This window comes from Carica papaya, chromosome 6, assembly GCF_054855325.1.
Source record: "Carica papaya isolate Zhongbai chromosome 6, ASM5485532v1, whole genome shotgun sequence".
In the NCBI taxonomy this organism is placed as follows: domain Eukaryota; kingdom Viridiplantae; phylum Streptophyta; class Magnoliopsida; order Brassicales; family Caricaceae; genus Carica; species Carica papaya.
The window spans coordinates 24,897,117-24,913,929 of record NC_142314.1 but is presented as its reverse complement, the minus strand read 5'-3'; the positions used below and the strand labels follow the sequence as shown (position 1 = coordinate 24,913,929).

The window sequence follows — 16,813 nt, the reverse complement described above, 5'->3', positions numbered from 1 at the left end:
CCTTCCTTCATTGGTAAGTACAAAGATGAGGTATGTTGTGATGTTATGTCTATGTATGCTAGCCATGTAATTCTAGGAAGACCTTGGAAATTTTATAGGCAAGTTCAACACTAAGGTCACACCAACCGTTATTTATTGTAGAACGATGGTTTACCCATGTTCTTATGCCTTTGTCACCATAAGAGGTACATGAGAACCAACTAAAAACTAAAAGGGCTTATGAGGAATACCAAAAAAAAAAAAAGAAAATGAGAAAAAATAGGCCCAACAAAGGTGGTAAACGGGGCCCAATAAAGGAATATGAGAGAGGGAAAAGAAAATATAGTCTTTATGTAAGAGAGAAAGAGGTGATGCAAGCAATGTATGTAAAAAAGAGCCTAATTGTACTATAGGACAGAGAGGCTTATATGAATTTATTTGACCTTGACCAATCTTTGTTTAGTTGCATTTTCTCTTTTTTGCATAAATTTGAAGATTTTTTCTGAAAGAGATCTCGGATAGCCTTCCCCCTATCCGAAGGATCGAGCATCAAATTGATTTTATCCCTGAAGTTACTATCCTTAACCGATCCACCTATAGGAGTAACCTTGAAGAAACTAAGGAGCTCCAATGACATGCAGAAGAGTTTTTGGGAAAGGGACATGTTAGAGAAAGGCTAAGCCCTTGTGTTGTTCCTGTTTTACTAGTACTTAAAAAGGATGGTTCCTAGCAGATGTGTGTTGACTGTAGAGTCGTTAACAAGATTACGGTAAAGTGTAAACACCCTATTCATAGATTAGATGACATACTAGATAAGCTTAATGGAGCCACCATTTTCAACCAAATAGATCTTAAAAGTGGGTATCACCAAATCTAAATGAACCTTGGAGACGAATGAAAAATGACCTTCAAAACCAAATATGGCCTATACGAGTGGTTAGTAATGCCTCTTGGCCTATCTAATGCCCCTAGCACCTTTATGAGGCTTATGAACTATGTCCTACATCCATTTGTTGGGAAATTTATAGTACTGTATTTCGATGATATCTTGATATATAGTAAAAATTTAGATAACCACCTCCAGCATATATGTTCTGTCCTCGAGGTTCTTAGGAAGGAACGGTTGTATGCCAATGCAAAGAAGTACACTTTTTGCAGTGATAAGTTAATCTTCTTAGATTTTATAGTGAGTGCTCAAGGTATTGCGGTAGATGAGGAAAAAGTAAAAGCCACTAGGGAGTGGCCTACACCGATAAATGCAATTAAAGTAAGAAGCTTTCATGGACTGAGTAGTTTCTACTACAGGTTTGTAAAAGATTTCAACTCCATTGCGACACCCTTAAATGAGTTGGTAAAAAATAATATCAAATTTGTATGGACTGAAAGATAAGAGATCTCTTTTACTATGTTAAAGGATAAGTTGTGTTATGTTCCCATTTTAAGCTTTACCTGATTTTAACAAAACTTTTGAGCTTGAATATGATGCTTTAGGATTAGGCATAGGAGCAGTACTGATGCAGAAAGGGCACTTGGTAGCCTACTTTAGTGAAAAGCTTAGCGGTGCACCCTTAAATTACTCAACCTATGATAAGAAGTTATATATCTTGGTAAGGTCCTTAGAAGTGTGACAACATTACATGCTTCTAAATGAATTTGTGATTCATACCAATCACGAGTCTCTTAAGCACCTAAAGGGTCTAGGTAAACTCAATTGTAATTACAGTAAATGGGTAAAATTTATAAAGTCATTCCCTTATGTGATTAAGTATAAACAAGAAAATGATAACATTGACGCGCGATAGTGCGCATGCATGCAGGCAGTAGGTTACATGCACAGTAATCCGCGCATGCACGACCCGTACCCAGTTAGGAGATCCACGTTGCCCATGCCCTAGCCTATAGGGCCCATGGTCTGATCTGCACTCAAATAGCCCACCTGTGCTGTTTGTTCTTCTTAGTCCTTTTTGGACTCCAAAATTTCACTTTTCCTAATTCTACGTGTCCAAGCTTCCATAATTATTCCATGTGCAAAATATCCCAAAATTGAAGGTGGAATTCTACTTAAGGTTGAAGAGAAGATATCCTTAAAGATTTGTGAGAAGAAAACTATTTTAATGCTAAATCTTATCCATAGGATTAATTAATTATTTTTTAAGATTTGGATAAGGATATATATTTTTATTTTACGTATTTAAATTTAAATTAGGATAAAATTTTATTTTTGAATTAATTAAGTATTTATTTTTCAATTAAATTAAAAATTAGAATATGAATAGAAATCCTAAATCCTATTCCTTATAGAAGTAGTAATTAAGAGCCTATATAAATGCTTTAGCTCAAGCATTGTAAACATATCATCTTGAGAATTAATGAAGTTTAAGCTTTGGGCTTTTATTAGCCTTGTGCTGAGTTTTCTCTTCAAGTTCTTCTAAGTTAGGTGAGCTTGCTGAAGTCTTGATTGAGCAGAGGAGTTGGGATTGACTTATCAGGTAAGTCTATGACATCTCTCTTTTTCTAGTTCTTTTTCCTAGTTTTTATTTTTATATTTCTAATTTTAGGGTTGTGGATTTAATTAAAAGGAGGGGTTTTAATTTGGTTGTTTAGGGCTTGATATTGCATGCGATTGGGTTGAGGTTCTGGGAGTCAAAATAATCCTTCCATACCCTTATACGTCAAGTTGTCTTACTCTCTCTATTTCTAGTGATAAGATATCATAATAGAAAAAATCTTACGTGTAGTTTGTGGACCATAACTGTGTATTTATAGGTAAATATATCTGTCAACTTTCTTTATTTCTAATTTGACACGTTACAAAATTAAGAATTACATATTCGGTCTCTACATATAAAAAAACTCATACTTTAAGTTAATATATTAAAGTCTAATATACGCTTAACCGTATCAGATCATTTTTAACTGGATCTAATTAATTTAATAGTCTTTTATGCATAATAATTTACACATATAAGATCACTTGGTAAATTAAAACCTAACAATCTCCCACTTGGACTATATGTATCATCTCATAATTGTGTATTAAATAACTTTATGAGTATTTAGAATTTTGTTATGATTACTTGAATGTATCCCTAAACAATCTCATCTATTAATCATATCAACATAGAATCAAAGCAGTTTCACTATATCTGTCCTTACTAAGCCCATCAAAGGTCATGTATATCAATATAACCGAATGACATAGATTAAACATGGATGTATAACATGAAAATTACTTGCCATGTGATCCAAACATGCCTATTTCTAACTTATCCTACCTTAAAACTTAGTGAGATCAACTTTAAACAATTCAAAAACAAAATAAATCAAATTCTTTTTAACTGAAACATAATATCCCAATATACATAAACCATAACTAAAGCTTACCAAAAGACATATATTAAATCAGAAAAGCAACTAAAGTAAAAAACTCCAACTAAAACTATTTATCCTTTAGAGCTATAACACCCATATGAGCAATGTGCTCATGAAAAACCTTAGGTGATAATCCCTTATTGAGCTGATCCACGACTATAGAGTTTGTCCCGATGTGCTCTATCGATATTTGTCCACTTTTAACTCTTTCTTTAACAACTAGATATTTGATGTCTATATGTTTTGACTTTGTTGAGCTCTTGTTATTATTGGAATACATAACTGTAGACTTATTGTCATAAAATAATTTTAGTGGTCTTTCAATGTTATCTACAATGCGGAGTCGAGTGATAAAATTTTACGACCATATTCCATAATTGGATGCCTCATAACATGCTATAAACTTTACTTCTATGGTGAAAGAGGTTATGAGTGTTTAGTTAGCATTTTTCCAAGAAATAACTTCTCTAGCAAGCAAATAGATATAACTTAATATGGATCTCTTGCTGTCTTGGTATATAGCGAAATCAAAATTAGAATAACTATGATCTCTAATTGATTCGATCTCCTGTATATGAGCATGTAGTCTTTCGTTCTCTGTAAATACTGCATGATACGTGTCACTGCCTTCCAATGATTCATTTCTGGATTGCTCAAATATCTCTCTAGCATCCTAACAATGTACGCAATATGGGAATGCATATAAATATGAGCATACACAAGACTCCCTGTAGCTGAAGTATAAGAAATTTTTTACATTTCTTTAGTTTTATAATCATTTTTGGGGCATTGACTTAGAGTAAATTTATCTCTCTTAGACACAGGGGTGTCACCTAGTTTATAATTTTGCATTTCAAATCTCTTAAGAAATTTTTTGATGTAACTTTTTTACGATAATATAAGAATACTCCAAGAGCAATCCTAGTATATCGAAATCCCTAAGATAAAAGAGACATCACTATGATATTTCATTTCATATTTTTTTGTCAGAAATATCTTGATTTTGTGTAATAAGTTTATATCATTATTAGTAAGCAGTATGTCATCGACATATAAAACTAGAAATATATACTTACTTTTACTAAATTTATGATATACACAATCATCCACTACATTCATATCAAAACTAAATGAGATGACAACTTGATGGAATTTATGATATCATTGACGAGAAGCCTACTTGAGTCTACATATATATATTTTTTAATTTATAAACCATTTGCTTCATATTGCGTGATACAAAGTTTTCTTGTTGCACCATAAAAATTATCTCATCAATGTCAACCTTGAGAAATACAGTCTTAATATCCATATGATGCAACCCAAGATCAAATGCGTCATTAAAGCCATTATAGTTCTGAAAGAGTCTTTTGATAAAACTAGAGAGAAAGCCTTTTATAATCGATGCTTTCTTTTTGTGTGAAACACTTAGTAATAAAACATACTTTATACCTCTCCACATCACCTTTCGAGTCTTTCTTAGTCTTAAATATCCATTTTCAACCAATGAGTCTTGCACCTTCAAGCAATGAGACAAGATACTACACATCATTATCTTTCATGAACTTAATCTCTTCATTCATAACATCAATCAACTTTTGAGAGTTAAAACTTTTTATGCATTGATGAAATTTGATTGGATTATCTTTTACCATTCCAATGTCAATCTTATGCTCTTGGATAAATATAATATAATCATCCAAAAGTTTACTTCTTCTATCTCTAGTATATTTTCTTAATGGCACTGGTTCTTGAGGTTGTGAAGTTTGTTCTTCTAGAATAACTTTTTGAGCAGGAATAAGAAATATAATGACATTGTCTAAAATTTTGCTTCTTGAGCATTGTCAGGTATAAGAGTATGATCCTTATCATTGTCAATAGCAGTTGAGGGAATACCAATGTATTCTTTTTTCAAAAACAACGACCAAACTCTCTTTCCTCCTACAAACTCAACATCCTCAAAGAACCAGATATTTTGTCTCAAAAATTAACTTAGTCATGGGATTATAAAATTTGTAACCCCTGAATCTTTCAGAATATCTAACAAAATAGTAACTAACAGTTCTTGAGTCTAGTTTCTTTTCATTGGGCCTATAAGACCTTGCCTCAGCTGGACATCCCCAAATGTGTAAATGCTTTAAACTGGACTTCTTGCCCATCCAAAGCTCATAATAAGTCTTCATAATTGCTTTAGTTGAAACTTTGTTAAATATATATGTTGCGATCTTTAATGCTTATCCCTAGAGATTTTCAGATAAGGTAGAATAGTTAATCATGCTCCTCACCATATTCGTAAGTGTTTTATTTTTCCTTTCAGCAATATTATTCATGCTTGGCGAATCCAGTATGGTGTACTATGGGACGATACCGCAATCCTCTAGGAATTTAGCAAACAATCCTAAATGTTGTTCACCTAATATGTCATATCTGCCATAGTATTTACCACCACGATCATATTTGACAACTTTAATCCTTTTATTGAGTTGGTTCTCAACTTTAGTTTCATAATTTTTGAACACATCCAGTGACTGTGATTCCTCATAAATTAGATAAAGGAAGTCATATCGAGTAAAGTCATTTATGAACGTTATAAAATATTGTTAATCATTCCAAGAAGCCGTAGGAAATAGTCCAAAAATATATGTATGTATAAGTTCTAATACGACCATAATCCTGTTGGCACCAAATCTCTTAATGTTTATCTGTTTCTCCTTTATGCAATTAACATACATGTCAAAATCCACAAAATCAAGAGGAGAAAGAATTCCATTTGGCACAAGTCTCTCAATTCTTCTTTTGAAGAGATAACCTAATCTCTTGTTTCATAATGAAGCATAATTCTCATTAGTTAATATACACTTTACACCTCGTGTACTCACATGTAATAATTCATTAAAAGAAGCAACTGTGTCAAGTAAATATAGATTATTGTAACCTGATAAAAAACCAGTACTAACCAATTTTGAATCATGAAAAAGACTAAACTTTTTATTTTTAAATGAACAACAATATCCAAATTTGTCTAAAATATAACAGAAATCAAATTCCATCTAAATAATGGTACAACAAAAGTCTAATTTAAATTCAAATAAAAACAAGTTCTTAATAATAATCTAAATGTTCCAATCGCTTTAATTTTTCCTAACTTGCCATCACCAATATAGATGTATTTGACATCATCACTTGGTTTTTGACAACTCAGACAATCCTGCATAGATACATTAATTTGAGTTATTGCACTAAAATCTATCCACTACGTGTGTCTATGTACCAAAGTTAAATTAACCTCATAACAAATAAAGTTAATAAACATATATTTTTTTGCACCACATGAGTGATAGTTGGTGCACTGTTTTTTCTGATGATCTGCAGCTTTACAGAAGAAACATATATCCTCATTTTATACTTTATGTTGTTTCTTTTGTGGTGTTAGAACTACAACATTCTTATCTTTTTTTCTCTTATTGTTCCTATTATCCTTAGAGATAGTGGCTAAGTGAGAACTTGCTATCTTCACATGCTTTAACCTTTCCTCTTCTTGTACACAGTGTGAGATGAGCTCTTTGAAGGATCAAGAGTCCTTTTAATAGTTGTAGCTCTCGTTGAATTAAGTAAATATGGTGGAAGAGATATCACAACCAAGTGCACTAGCAAGTCTTTAGATAATTCCAACTTGAGTTCTTTTAATTTTGAAATAGTGTGAGACATTTTCATAATATACTATTTAATGTTTCCTTTCCCTTTGTACCTCATCGAGATAAGGTTTGCCAAAAGTGTACTTGTTTCAGCCTTCTCATTCATAGCAAATTATTTCTCTAAGTCCTCAAGGAAACCCTTAGTCGTAGTTATCTTATCGGATATAATGCCTCGAAAAGCTTATAGAATGACACATTCATAATCATGAGATTTATACGGTTCGATCGTTCCCACTTGTCAAACTCTCTATTGGCCTCAGAGGTACTCTCATTAGTAAGTTTAGTGGGTTTATCGACCCGTAAAATAAGGTCTAGATCCATGACTTTAAGAACAAATAAAATATTTTCTTGCCACATCTTAAAATTTGTGTCATTCAATATAGGGATTGAATCCACATTCCCAGAGATATTTGCAGCAGAACCAGAAACTGAATAGAAAACAAACAACAAACAAACAAACAAAACTCACATAAATCTTTAAATCGAAAATAATAATAATAAATCTTCATTTGAGCTGATTTATAGTTCACATACAAGACAGAATAACTTCTATGTATTTATTACCACATGTAGGATTGAAATCATATTAAACATTAACATTCATTTGGGCTGATTAACATTCATATAAATTACACTCATATAACTATTTACATTATAAAATAAATAAATTTAACATAATAGAGGCAATTTTAGTGGCATATTGTGTAAATTGGTTCATTTTAAAATGTATACACATATACCAATATTTGAATTCAAAATTACACCAAAATGATTCCTTACAACAAAGAAAAATATGTCTAAAATAACCTTAAAATATATATAAAATTATCCTAAAAATAAAAAACTATACCCTTTATTTATTTTTTGTCTGGTCAACGGTTAACTGTTGATCGGTCAAAGTCATGTTGATTGTTGACCACTAACCATTGATCGAGTCAGGTCTAAACTAGGTCTGATATGGACTAGGTCGAGGTTGACCAGTTCAGGTTGACCTGGTTGGCCCCAACCCCAACCGGTTTATCATTGGGCACACCCGAATATGGGCTTCCTCCTTCCCTCCTTTCTTTTTCTTTCTTCTTTGGCCTCAAACTTGGGCCCAAAGCTTAACCCGACACTGGCCCATTGTGTTTTTGCTAGCTATTCAGATCTAAACCCGACCCAAGTAGGAACTCACATGGTAAATTAAAACCCAACAATGAACTCTTGATTCCTAATGTGATTTGAAGTTGAAATCTACATCTTAATGAGAAGAGTGTGTGGTAAGGATTATAGCAAAGTGAATCCAGTTAAAAGTGATATGATACAGTTAATGGTATATTGAATAATGCATAAATTAAAATGTGGACTTTTTATGTGTAAATACCAGAGCTGTAATTTCTAATTTTGTGATAGGTCAAATTAAGAATAAAGAAAGTTGACAAGTAGATTTGCCTATAAATATGCGGTTATGGTCCCCAAATTACACGTAAAATTTTTTATATTCTAACATCTCATCACGAAAAATAGAGAGTATGAGAGAACTTAAAAGGATTATGTGCTAATTTGGAAGATCTACTGCAGGATGTACAATTTTTCTTTCGCTATGAATTTAGGTACTCTCGCATCTAAATATGCGTCAAGTTTGGCTAGGACTCTCCAAAGGTGAGTGATTGACTTGCACATGTAAAAGGAATGAGTTAACCCAAGAGTCCAATAAATTAAGAACTCTTTATATTGGTTGATTGCTTGTAAATTTATAGAACATTTGTTGGCTGAATATTCATGTTTATAAGACTTATTGTTGGTCAGTTTTTGATGAGTTGGAGTAGGATAAAATTCCTCATGGATGAGTTTTCTGAGACTCCTTGATGTGTAGGACTCTTTAGTGGTCAATTTTTCCCTTGTTGTAGGATAAGTTATTAGTCGCCCCTCCCAAAGGCCTAAAGGGCTCAACCTCCCTCTTTCAAGGCCTTCTAATTTCAACCCAAGACTTCTTTTTTTATGGATTCATCCTTTAATATAAACTTGAAAGCCTTTCTTGAGTTTATTAATCCATGATATATTGATATTCTATCCATATAGCCCAAATGCATCTTGAATTAGATCCATACTAGGCTTATCATCATGTGAACTTTGCTCATGTTGAATATGATCTTTATATAATCTTTTATGGCCTCTCCTGTGACTTATTAAGCTCATGAGTTGTGAGCTCTATCTTGAGTTGTGTTTTACTTTCCTTTAATGTGGCTATGATCTCCTAAGCTCATATAACCATGATTTTTTTTGTGGCTGTGAGCTCTTAAGCTTAAGTAGTCATGATCTCTCATTTGATCTTCCATGCTGCCATGAGTCATGAACTGTACAACCTGGATCTTCATCAATTTATGCCTCAGAGTTGTAATTGCATTCAAAGAAAAACTTTATATCTCCAAAATTTTATGGATATGAAGAAAAATTCTTCTTATATCTTTACATAAATATTGTGCTTTGTAGTTGCAATTTGATTCAAAGAAAAACCTTATTGCCTTCCAACTTTTATCAAGTTTCAAGATGAACTCTTCCTCAAAATATTAGATACTCTACTTTCTAATTATTAGCTCAAATGAAATCTTTACAATCTTTGCTAAGTTTCAAGGCAAATTTTGTAACGGCCCCGGAAATATTAAAATGAAATGAGTATTTAAATATATCAAATGCGGAAGCGAGATCAAAATTTCAGTTAACATCCCTTACACGAAAGACCAGAAACGTACTTAAAATATAAAAGATTAAACTAACTAAGAGAGAAACTCGAAAATAAAACTATGAGTATGACTACAGAGTCTCTAGGTATCCCCTTCGTCGTCCTCCTGCGGAACGGGCTCGGGAACCATGTCTTCCTGATCTGAAATGGTTAAATAAGGAGTGAGCTACACTAGCCCAGTAAGAACATCACGATATCTCACCGTCACGGAGGTAAAGGTGGGTAGAAAAACACAAAAAGACCAATGGAGCATAATTTACAATAAACTCGTTTATTAACATGAAAACCTTTACCATCCACTTACCTCGGTGGAATTTATGAAAACAATATAAGAAAAATAATAACATTATCACAATCATGGAATAATATAAGCTGTAAAACATAGCACTTATCACGCCTTTTGTAATTCAATCATTATACCACATATCCTTTTCTCATTTACCAGCCTACTAGTATCCATGGGGGTCCCTAGGGGTCCCGCTACCCGTTAACCTTTAACATTCATAATCAGTTTCCAGGGCCGTCCCCATACCCCGTCCGGTATGGGCGCCAAAATCATAAACCTCAATACCCCGTCCGGTATGAGGGTGAAACGGGCCGTCCCCATACCCCGTCCGGTATGGGCGCCAAAACCATAAGATCTCCATACCCCGTCCGGCATGTGAGACCACAATCCCGGTAGGGTTCCCTACGGACCCGGTCCGTCCACCATCTCCCAGGATATCTAGTCAGGCTGACCCCATCACACAATTATCAGTCTACACAATGTTTTATTTCCCTTTTCCTCAATAAGCATCATCAATTCACATTTAAACAAGCAAATCGTAATTCATGCCGAACAGACAACATACAGTATCAGGTCTTCAGTCATTCAACCCATAATTAATAAAACAGTAATATATGCATTCGAAACTATAAAATGAACACATCAAACCCCATAATGCATTTAAAGCTGTAAAACAGTGTAAAACAGGCCAAATAACAGTAAATCATCAATCACACTAGACTCGGGCTCCATTAGCAACCTTAAGCAATTTCACACATGCGTTAATTCAAGAAATACCGTTTTATCATTTTGAACTTTAATACCGTGATAGGAAATAGGGTGAGGGGTCCTTACTTGTTTTCGGGATCCGAATACGATTCACAGTGCGCCTGCAGGCCGTCCCTAATTTTCCCTGAATTTTTTCCGGGGAACTGAAACACACTAACAGTACCTGCACGTGTTCCAAAAAAAATCCAAATTAGGCCCAGGGCCCCTTTCGGACCAAATCGCAACTCCGGCACGGCGGCTCTGCCGTGCTCCGGCGACGGCGCCGCCGCTGGCGGCGGCGAATCGCCTCGGGTTGGCTGTTTTCGGCCGTTTTCGGCCGAATTCGGCCACACTCGCATTGGTCCTTGTCAGAAAACAACCCTAGGGCCCTCGGGGGGCCCAAAAATCACGGAAAAACGGAGCTTACCGGCGGCGGCGCTCTCGGGTGCAGCGGCTCTCCGGCGAGGTTCGTGTTTTGGTGATTCGGCTCCGGTCAACCTGTAGAGAAAAGAATGGTGATCACGGTGATATAAAAATTGCATCGAACGGAGGCCGGGAAGGGCCTCGTCGGAGGCAAAAACCGAGAGGGGGCGCGGCGGCGCCGCTGGGCTTCGGCCGCGTATTCCGGCCGTTTGGCTGGGATTTCGGCCTCGATTTGGCCATAGGAGGAATCAGCGGGGAAAAACGAGTCGGGGGTATGAAATTTACCTCGATCGGCGGTCGGAAATTTCCCCGGTGCGGCGGCGAGTGGCGGCGGGTGGCGGCGGTCGGCCTCTGGTTCGTCTTCTCCGGCGAGCGGCTGGCGGCTAGGGTTTTTGGTCTGGTGTGGGGGTTCTATTTATAACCCCTTGCCTTTTGATCACAGCCGTTCATTTCGTTTTAATCTGGGCCGTTCGTTTTTGATTGAATTTGGGTCGTCCGCGCGATTGATCTGGGCCGTCGGATCGCACCCACGCGGATCGCCAACGTGGCTCCTTTCGGAGTGACGCGATCTTGCCACGTGGCAGGCCCTGGTTGGCCGGGACTGCTGACCGGGCCTGCTGACGTGGCTGCTGACGTGGCCCCCCCTTTTTTTTTTTTTTTTTTTTTTTTTTTTTTTTTTTTCCTCCTCCTTTCCGGGTGCTACAAATTTGAAAAATTATCTTCCCTTGAATGGAAAATATTTAATTCAAAGCATTGTTAATAAAGTAAAAGTTGGCAATAGGTAGACTTGGGCGATTAGGCAAGATGTTTATACACACTCATAGCATGTAAAGAGAATATAGTTATACATATTTTTCTATAATGAAGAAAATGGTGATTTCCGAATTTTATCACAACAAAGACACTTTAACACTCAAGTCATAAGAAATAAATATATAAAAGAGGAGTATGTATCTAATTTTTACTGTGTCTGTCTTTATATGTAATGACTATACATTATCTGGAGTTTAAAAAAATTTAATGGTTGTTGAAGATAAATAATTTCTTGTGATAATTGATAAATAGTTATTATTTTGTACTAATAATGTTTAATAAATTTGTTTAGGGTTTAAATTGATTTATCATACAAATAAATTTAGAATGATAAACATAATAATAATAAAAAATATTTTAAGATAACCTTTTATGAAGAAAATGACCTTAACTCTAATAAAGTCCAATAAACAACTTTCTTGTCTAGCTAAATCCACATCAAGAAATTCATGTATTCCATCAACAATTGTTTTTAGCACTAGACTTAGGAGGCCAAATAGAAGCACTCTACTGAAATAAAGGGATGGAATAAAGGCATCTCCGCATGAATAAAGTTGAAAGAGAATGCGTTATCAATGTGAAAAATTTTACATTTCAGCAATGTGAAAAAGCAAAACAATGGAGAAAATTGTTTCAACTTCCTCGGCTTATTGGTTGCTTGAATTTTCACTTGAGATGCCTTTGAAAAATTAAAGAAACTCAATTCAAATCCCGACAGTTAGGGAGTGTTTTAGGGTTCCAATATGGAGAAGGTGTTGTCCTAGACCAACTTTTCTGGTTCCATCCTCACCCACCACACTCAAATCCTTGCAAACATCCACCTTGAACCTCACCAATGTCTCTCCTTCCCCCGCCAACGACACCTTCTCAAAACCAACCAAGTGTTTTCTGGGTGCATTATGAACTGATGGTGACGAAGAGAACAAGAATACAGTGTGGCTACCGCTGATTTTACCCGTGTTTTTCACTCTTAAATGCACATCAAAGCCTAAATTCTCGCAACTTTGATGGAGAGCATCGACTGACTTGCACTCTGATGAGTAACAAACATGGTCTTCCTCTAAAGTGATGGACACCAGCTTAGGTGCTTTAACTAGCTTGTGTTTGAATTGGGAGTAACTCAGTCCATCTCCAAATGCATACACGGTTTCTCCTGTGTAAAACCTGTAAGTCCTGCCTGGGTATCCCTTAGACTGGTCTGCTCTCATATTCATGTTTGTCATTGGTACCTTGTCAACGTATGCTTCTGGGTACCATGTCATTGGCAGTCTTCCACCTGCAACCACTTTTAATCTCAGTATAACATGTATTTTCAATCAACCAATGTGGAGATTAGATAAAAATTTACTTACTTGGATTGTGGTATCCAAAGATCACATCAGCTATGGCAGCTCCACCAGCTTCCCCAGGGTAACCAACCCAAAGAATGCTTGTAACTTTATCATCATTCTTAGCAAATGTTATGTCCATACCCCCTCCAGACATTATAACCAGTATGACAGGTCCCTTGGCTATTTTTGCAACTTCTGTTATCAAAAGGGGTTGCTGTCCTGGAAGGAGAAGGTCGACTCTGTCGCGACTCTCTGCTTCTATGGATTGATCAGCTCCCATCACAAGCACAGTAGCATCTGCTGAGGCAGCTATTTTCTTAGCTTCATCCACCTGTGCACTGCTACATGCCACATTAGAGCAGCCTGGCAGGTAAGTTGTGGCAACTGAAGCTGCTAAGCCCTGCAAAGGTGTTGTGTATCTGCATGGTGTCCCTGTCAAATTTTACACCACTCTATTCGTTTATCTCCTTTACAAATTCCAAACTAAAGTAATCTTCCTTCTTGAGTTAGTTATAGAAAGTGACATATCCTTACGTTTTAGCAAGAGAAATCAGTACCAGTAAAAAACTAATGGTAATGAAGACAGCATTAGCTAGGCAAATGATCGAATGAGAAACGGAATTTGTGTAAGTTGTTGAGGTATATAAGTTGTATGTGGATATTTATACCTTCATAGTTTCCAATCATGGTTTTTGTGACATTGGAATTGGGTCCAATCACCGCCAAAGTTTTAATGGTAGAGGGAGACAGAGGCAGTGAGCCTGCTGTGTTTTTTAGCAGAACAATCCCTTGTCTGGCAGCTTCACGAGCCAGTTCTTGGTTCTCTGGTGTACATACATCCTTAGGTCCAAGTTTTCCATATATTTGGTTGCTTGGATTCCCATCAAAGAAGCCAAGTCTCATCAGAGTAGCAAAATTGTTAGAGATGGCCTTGTCAATGGCTGACTCATTTAAAAGTCCTGCTTTTACTGCCGCTCCAGTATGCTGGCCCAGGAAAGATCCACAGTTGAGATCTAATCCTGTTCATATATATATATATATATAGATATATATGTTTTCTGATGTTAATTCAAGAGGCATTCTTGCAAAAGCTTAAGAAAAGAAAGAAAGAAACAGCTTAAAAGATTGAGATTAACTAGTTGGGGATGTTAACAATTTGTTTCCTTGCAGGCATTTTAAGAAGCTGGGGAATGAAATCACCTGCCAAAATTGAGACAGCAGCAGCTTCCTCCGGTGTTTTCGTGTAGTGCTGTGAATTGAACAATACGTCTACTGAATCACAATCGGAAACAATATAGCTGCAACAAGTCAACACAACATATTTTAATTTCACTGACTTAGAATTCAAATTAAACTCAAACGCATTGCATTTCGTACCCGTTTAACTTCCATTGACCTCGAATAACACCTTCGAGTAAGTCTGGATCAGCACAAGTTGGCTTGCCATTAACTTTATTGTATGAACACATCACACTAGCTACATTTCCATCAATTACACAGCTCTTGAATGGTGGTTGAAACGTATCATCCATATCTTGCTTTGTTACCTAACTTGACCGACACATAACAGAAAAATGATCATCACAAGAACATATCACACCAAAAGGAAAAAAAGGTAAATACTAAATGGTAAGTAGATGGTAAATCAATTATTATATACCACAGCATTGAAATGATAACGATCTACTCCTTTCCAATTATCCAAATCATATGCTGTATAATGTTTACAGCAAGCAGCAACCTTGAGGCGATTTGGGTTACCATCATCACTCTGTTGTAAACCTCTAACATAACCAGATGCATATTTGCTGGAGAGTAAAGGGTCTTCTCCTGGAGTTTCCTGACCTCTTCCCCATCTTGGGTCCCTAAATATGTTAATGTTAGGAGACCAAAATGTCAATCCTGCTAATCTGACGTTGTACATTGCCCTAGCTTCAGTTGACACTACCTGCAATATTATACATGTTCTCATTTAACAACATTGTATATATCCATTAATGGCCTTCTCTTTTTCTTTTTTCTTTTCTGGCTTTGGTTTGTATGCATCCATTTTCTCCGGCACTTGGCCTAATGGCAGTGCAGATTGTGGGGAATTAGGTCAAGAGTTTCAAGACAAAACCATTAAGGACGAAAAACAAAAACAAGAAATTCCAAGAAATTTTGGGGAAGATCCAAAGTTGGTATTCTTCATTTTCTTTCCTTGTATCAAATATTGGAAAGCAAGAAGATAAGAAATAAAGAAGAGTAGTATGATACGTATATACCTTGCCAATGGCTTGGAAGAGTGAGGCATTAAAGGAAGCAGCAGTAAGAATGACCTGAGGAAAACTGGTAGCTCCTGGTACGACATTGGAGAAATGGGTTCCTGGTCCAACATAAGAGACTCCATGTAAGGCCTCAGACCACCACTCATACTTTGGAATCCCAAGTCTACTCACACTCCCTGCTGAGTTCACCAAAAATCCAATTTTCTCTTGCAATGTCAGCCTCTTGACCAAGTCAACCACCCTGGATTCAACCTCCAAAGTCCTGTTGCAGAACCCATAACTCCCCAGCTCGGGATTGCTATCCACATCGCAGGCAAAAACAGGAGATGATTGCCCCACAACACGGATCCAAAACTGGAAGAGAACCAAGAAAGAGAGGAAAACAGAGAGGTTGAAAGGAGCCATTTGAGGGGGCGATACTGAATAGTGAATACTAATATACATATATATATATATATATGTATACCCTTGTTGTTCCTGTTAAAAATGAAGGAAAAGGGTATGTCTGAATATGGGCATGTTTAGAAAGTTATATAATTGTGAAAAGCACAGCAGAGGCTGTTTTGTAGTTAGTGACCCGTGATAGTTAAATTTTTGATGAAGAAGAAGAAGATGAAAAACAGCTTTAAATTCTGATTTTGTTTTTGCCACTGCAGAGAAGGTAAATTCCCACACAAATCAGTAAAAAAAAAAATTGCTTATGCGAGTCCGTGATGGATTATCTGTTTCTGTTTGTTGTTTTATACATATTTCTGTACGTACGTATATATATGTTCATGTGTAATGGCTGGCATTTGATGAGCAAAGAATATTTTGTTGAGGGTGTATATATATAAGTGTATTATCTTCCCTCCTACGATACTCTTGTCTGTTGATACTAATTCATTCACGAGAAAGATATAAGTCGGCTGATATCTTGGCCTGCTCTCTACCATCTTTAATTAATATTATTTTTCTTTACATTTTACAGTGTAATTGAAGTTTTAATAATAAATAAATATATATATATAATACATGTATGAATTTTAAAACTCAACAGTAATTTATTTAAAAAAAACAGTTTCTAGAATTAGAGTAATTAAATTTAATAATAATAATTATGGAACTTGGTGAGCATGGAGCATCACAAGCTGTAGTGTGATTGGTGGATGGCAAATGCGGCCTCCAAAATTTCTACT

General features: G+C 35.8%; 1 protein-coding gene and 1 long non-coding RNA gene across 2 annotated transcripts; both read right to left on the bottom strand.

Annotated features, from left to right (window-relative positions):
* Window positions 1–9,687: 9,687 nt before the first annotated feature.
* LOC148253443 (uncharacterized) lies at window positions 9,688–11,875 on the bottom strand. The gene is made up of 2 exons (XR_015821614.1): window positions 11,510–11,875; window positions 9,688–11,299 (listed from the first exon to the last, which is right to left on the bottom strand). It is a non-coding gene; the product is annotated as an uncharacterized LOC148253443 (long non-coding RNA).
* A 673-nt stretch (window positions 11,876–12,548) lies between these two features.
* LOC110824358 (beta-xylosidase/alpha-L-arabinofuranosidase 2-like) lies at window positions 12,549–16,428 on the bottom strand. The gene is made up of 7 exons (XM_022054955.2): window positions 15,633–16,428; window positions 15,029–15,316; window positions 14,746–14,915; window positions 14,569–14,666; window positions 14,037–14,387; window positions 13,390–13,800; window positions 12,549–13,313 (listed from the first exon to the last, which is right to left on the bottom strand). Exons 1-7 carry the CDS (start codon window positions 16,077–16,079, stop codon window positions 12,742–12,744), a joined length of 2,337 nt encoding a protein of 778 aa, XP_021910647.2. The 5' UTR covers window positions 16,080–16,428; the 3' UTR covers window positions 12,549–12,741.
* Window positions 16,429–16,813: the final 385 nt, after the last annotated feature.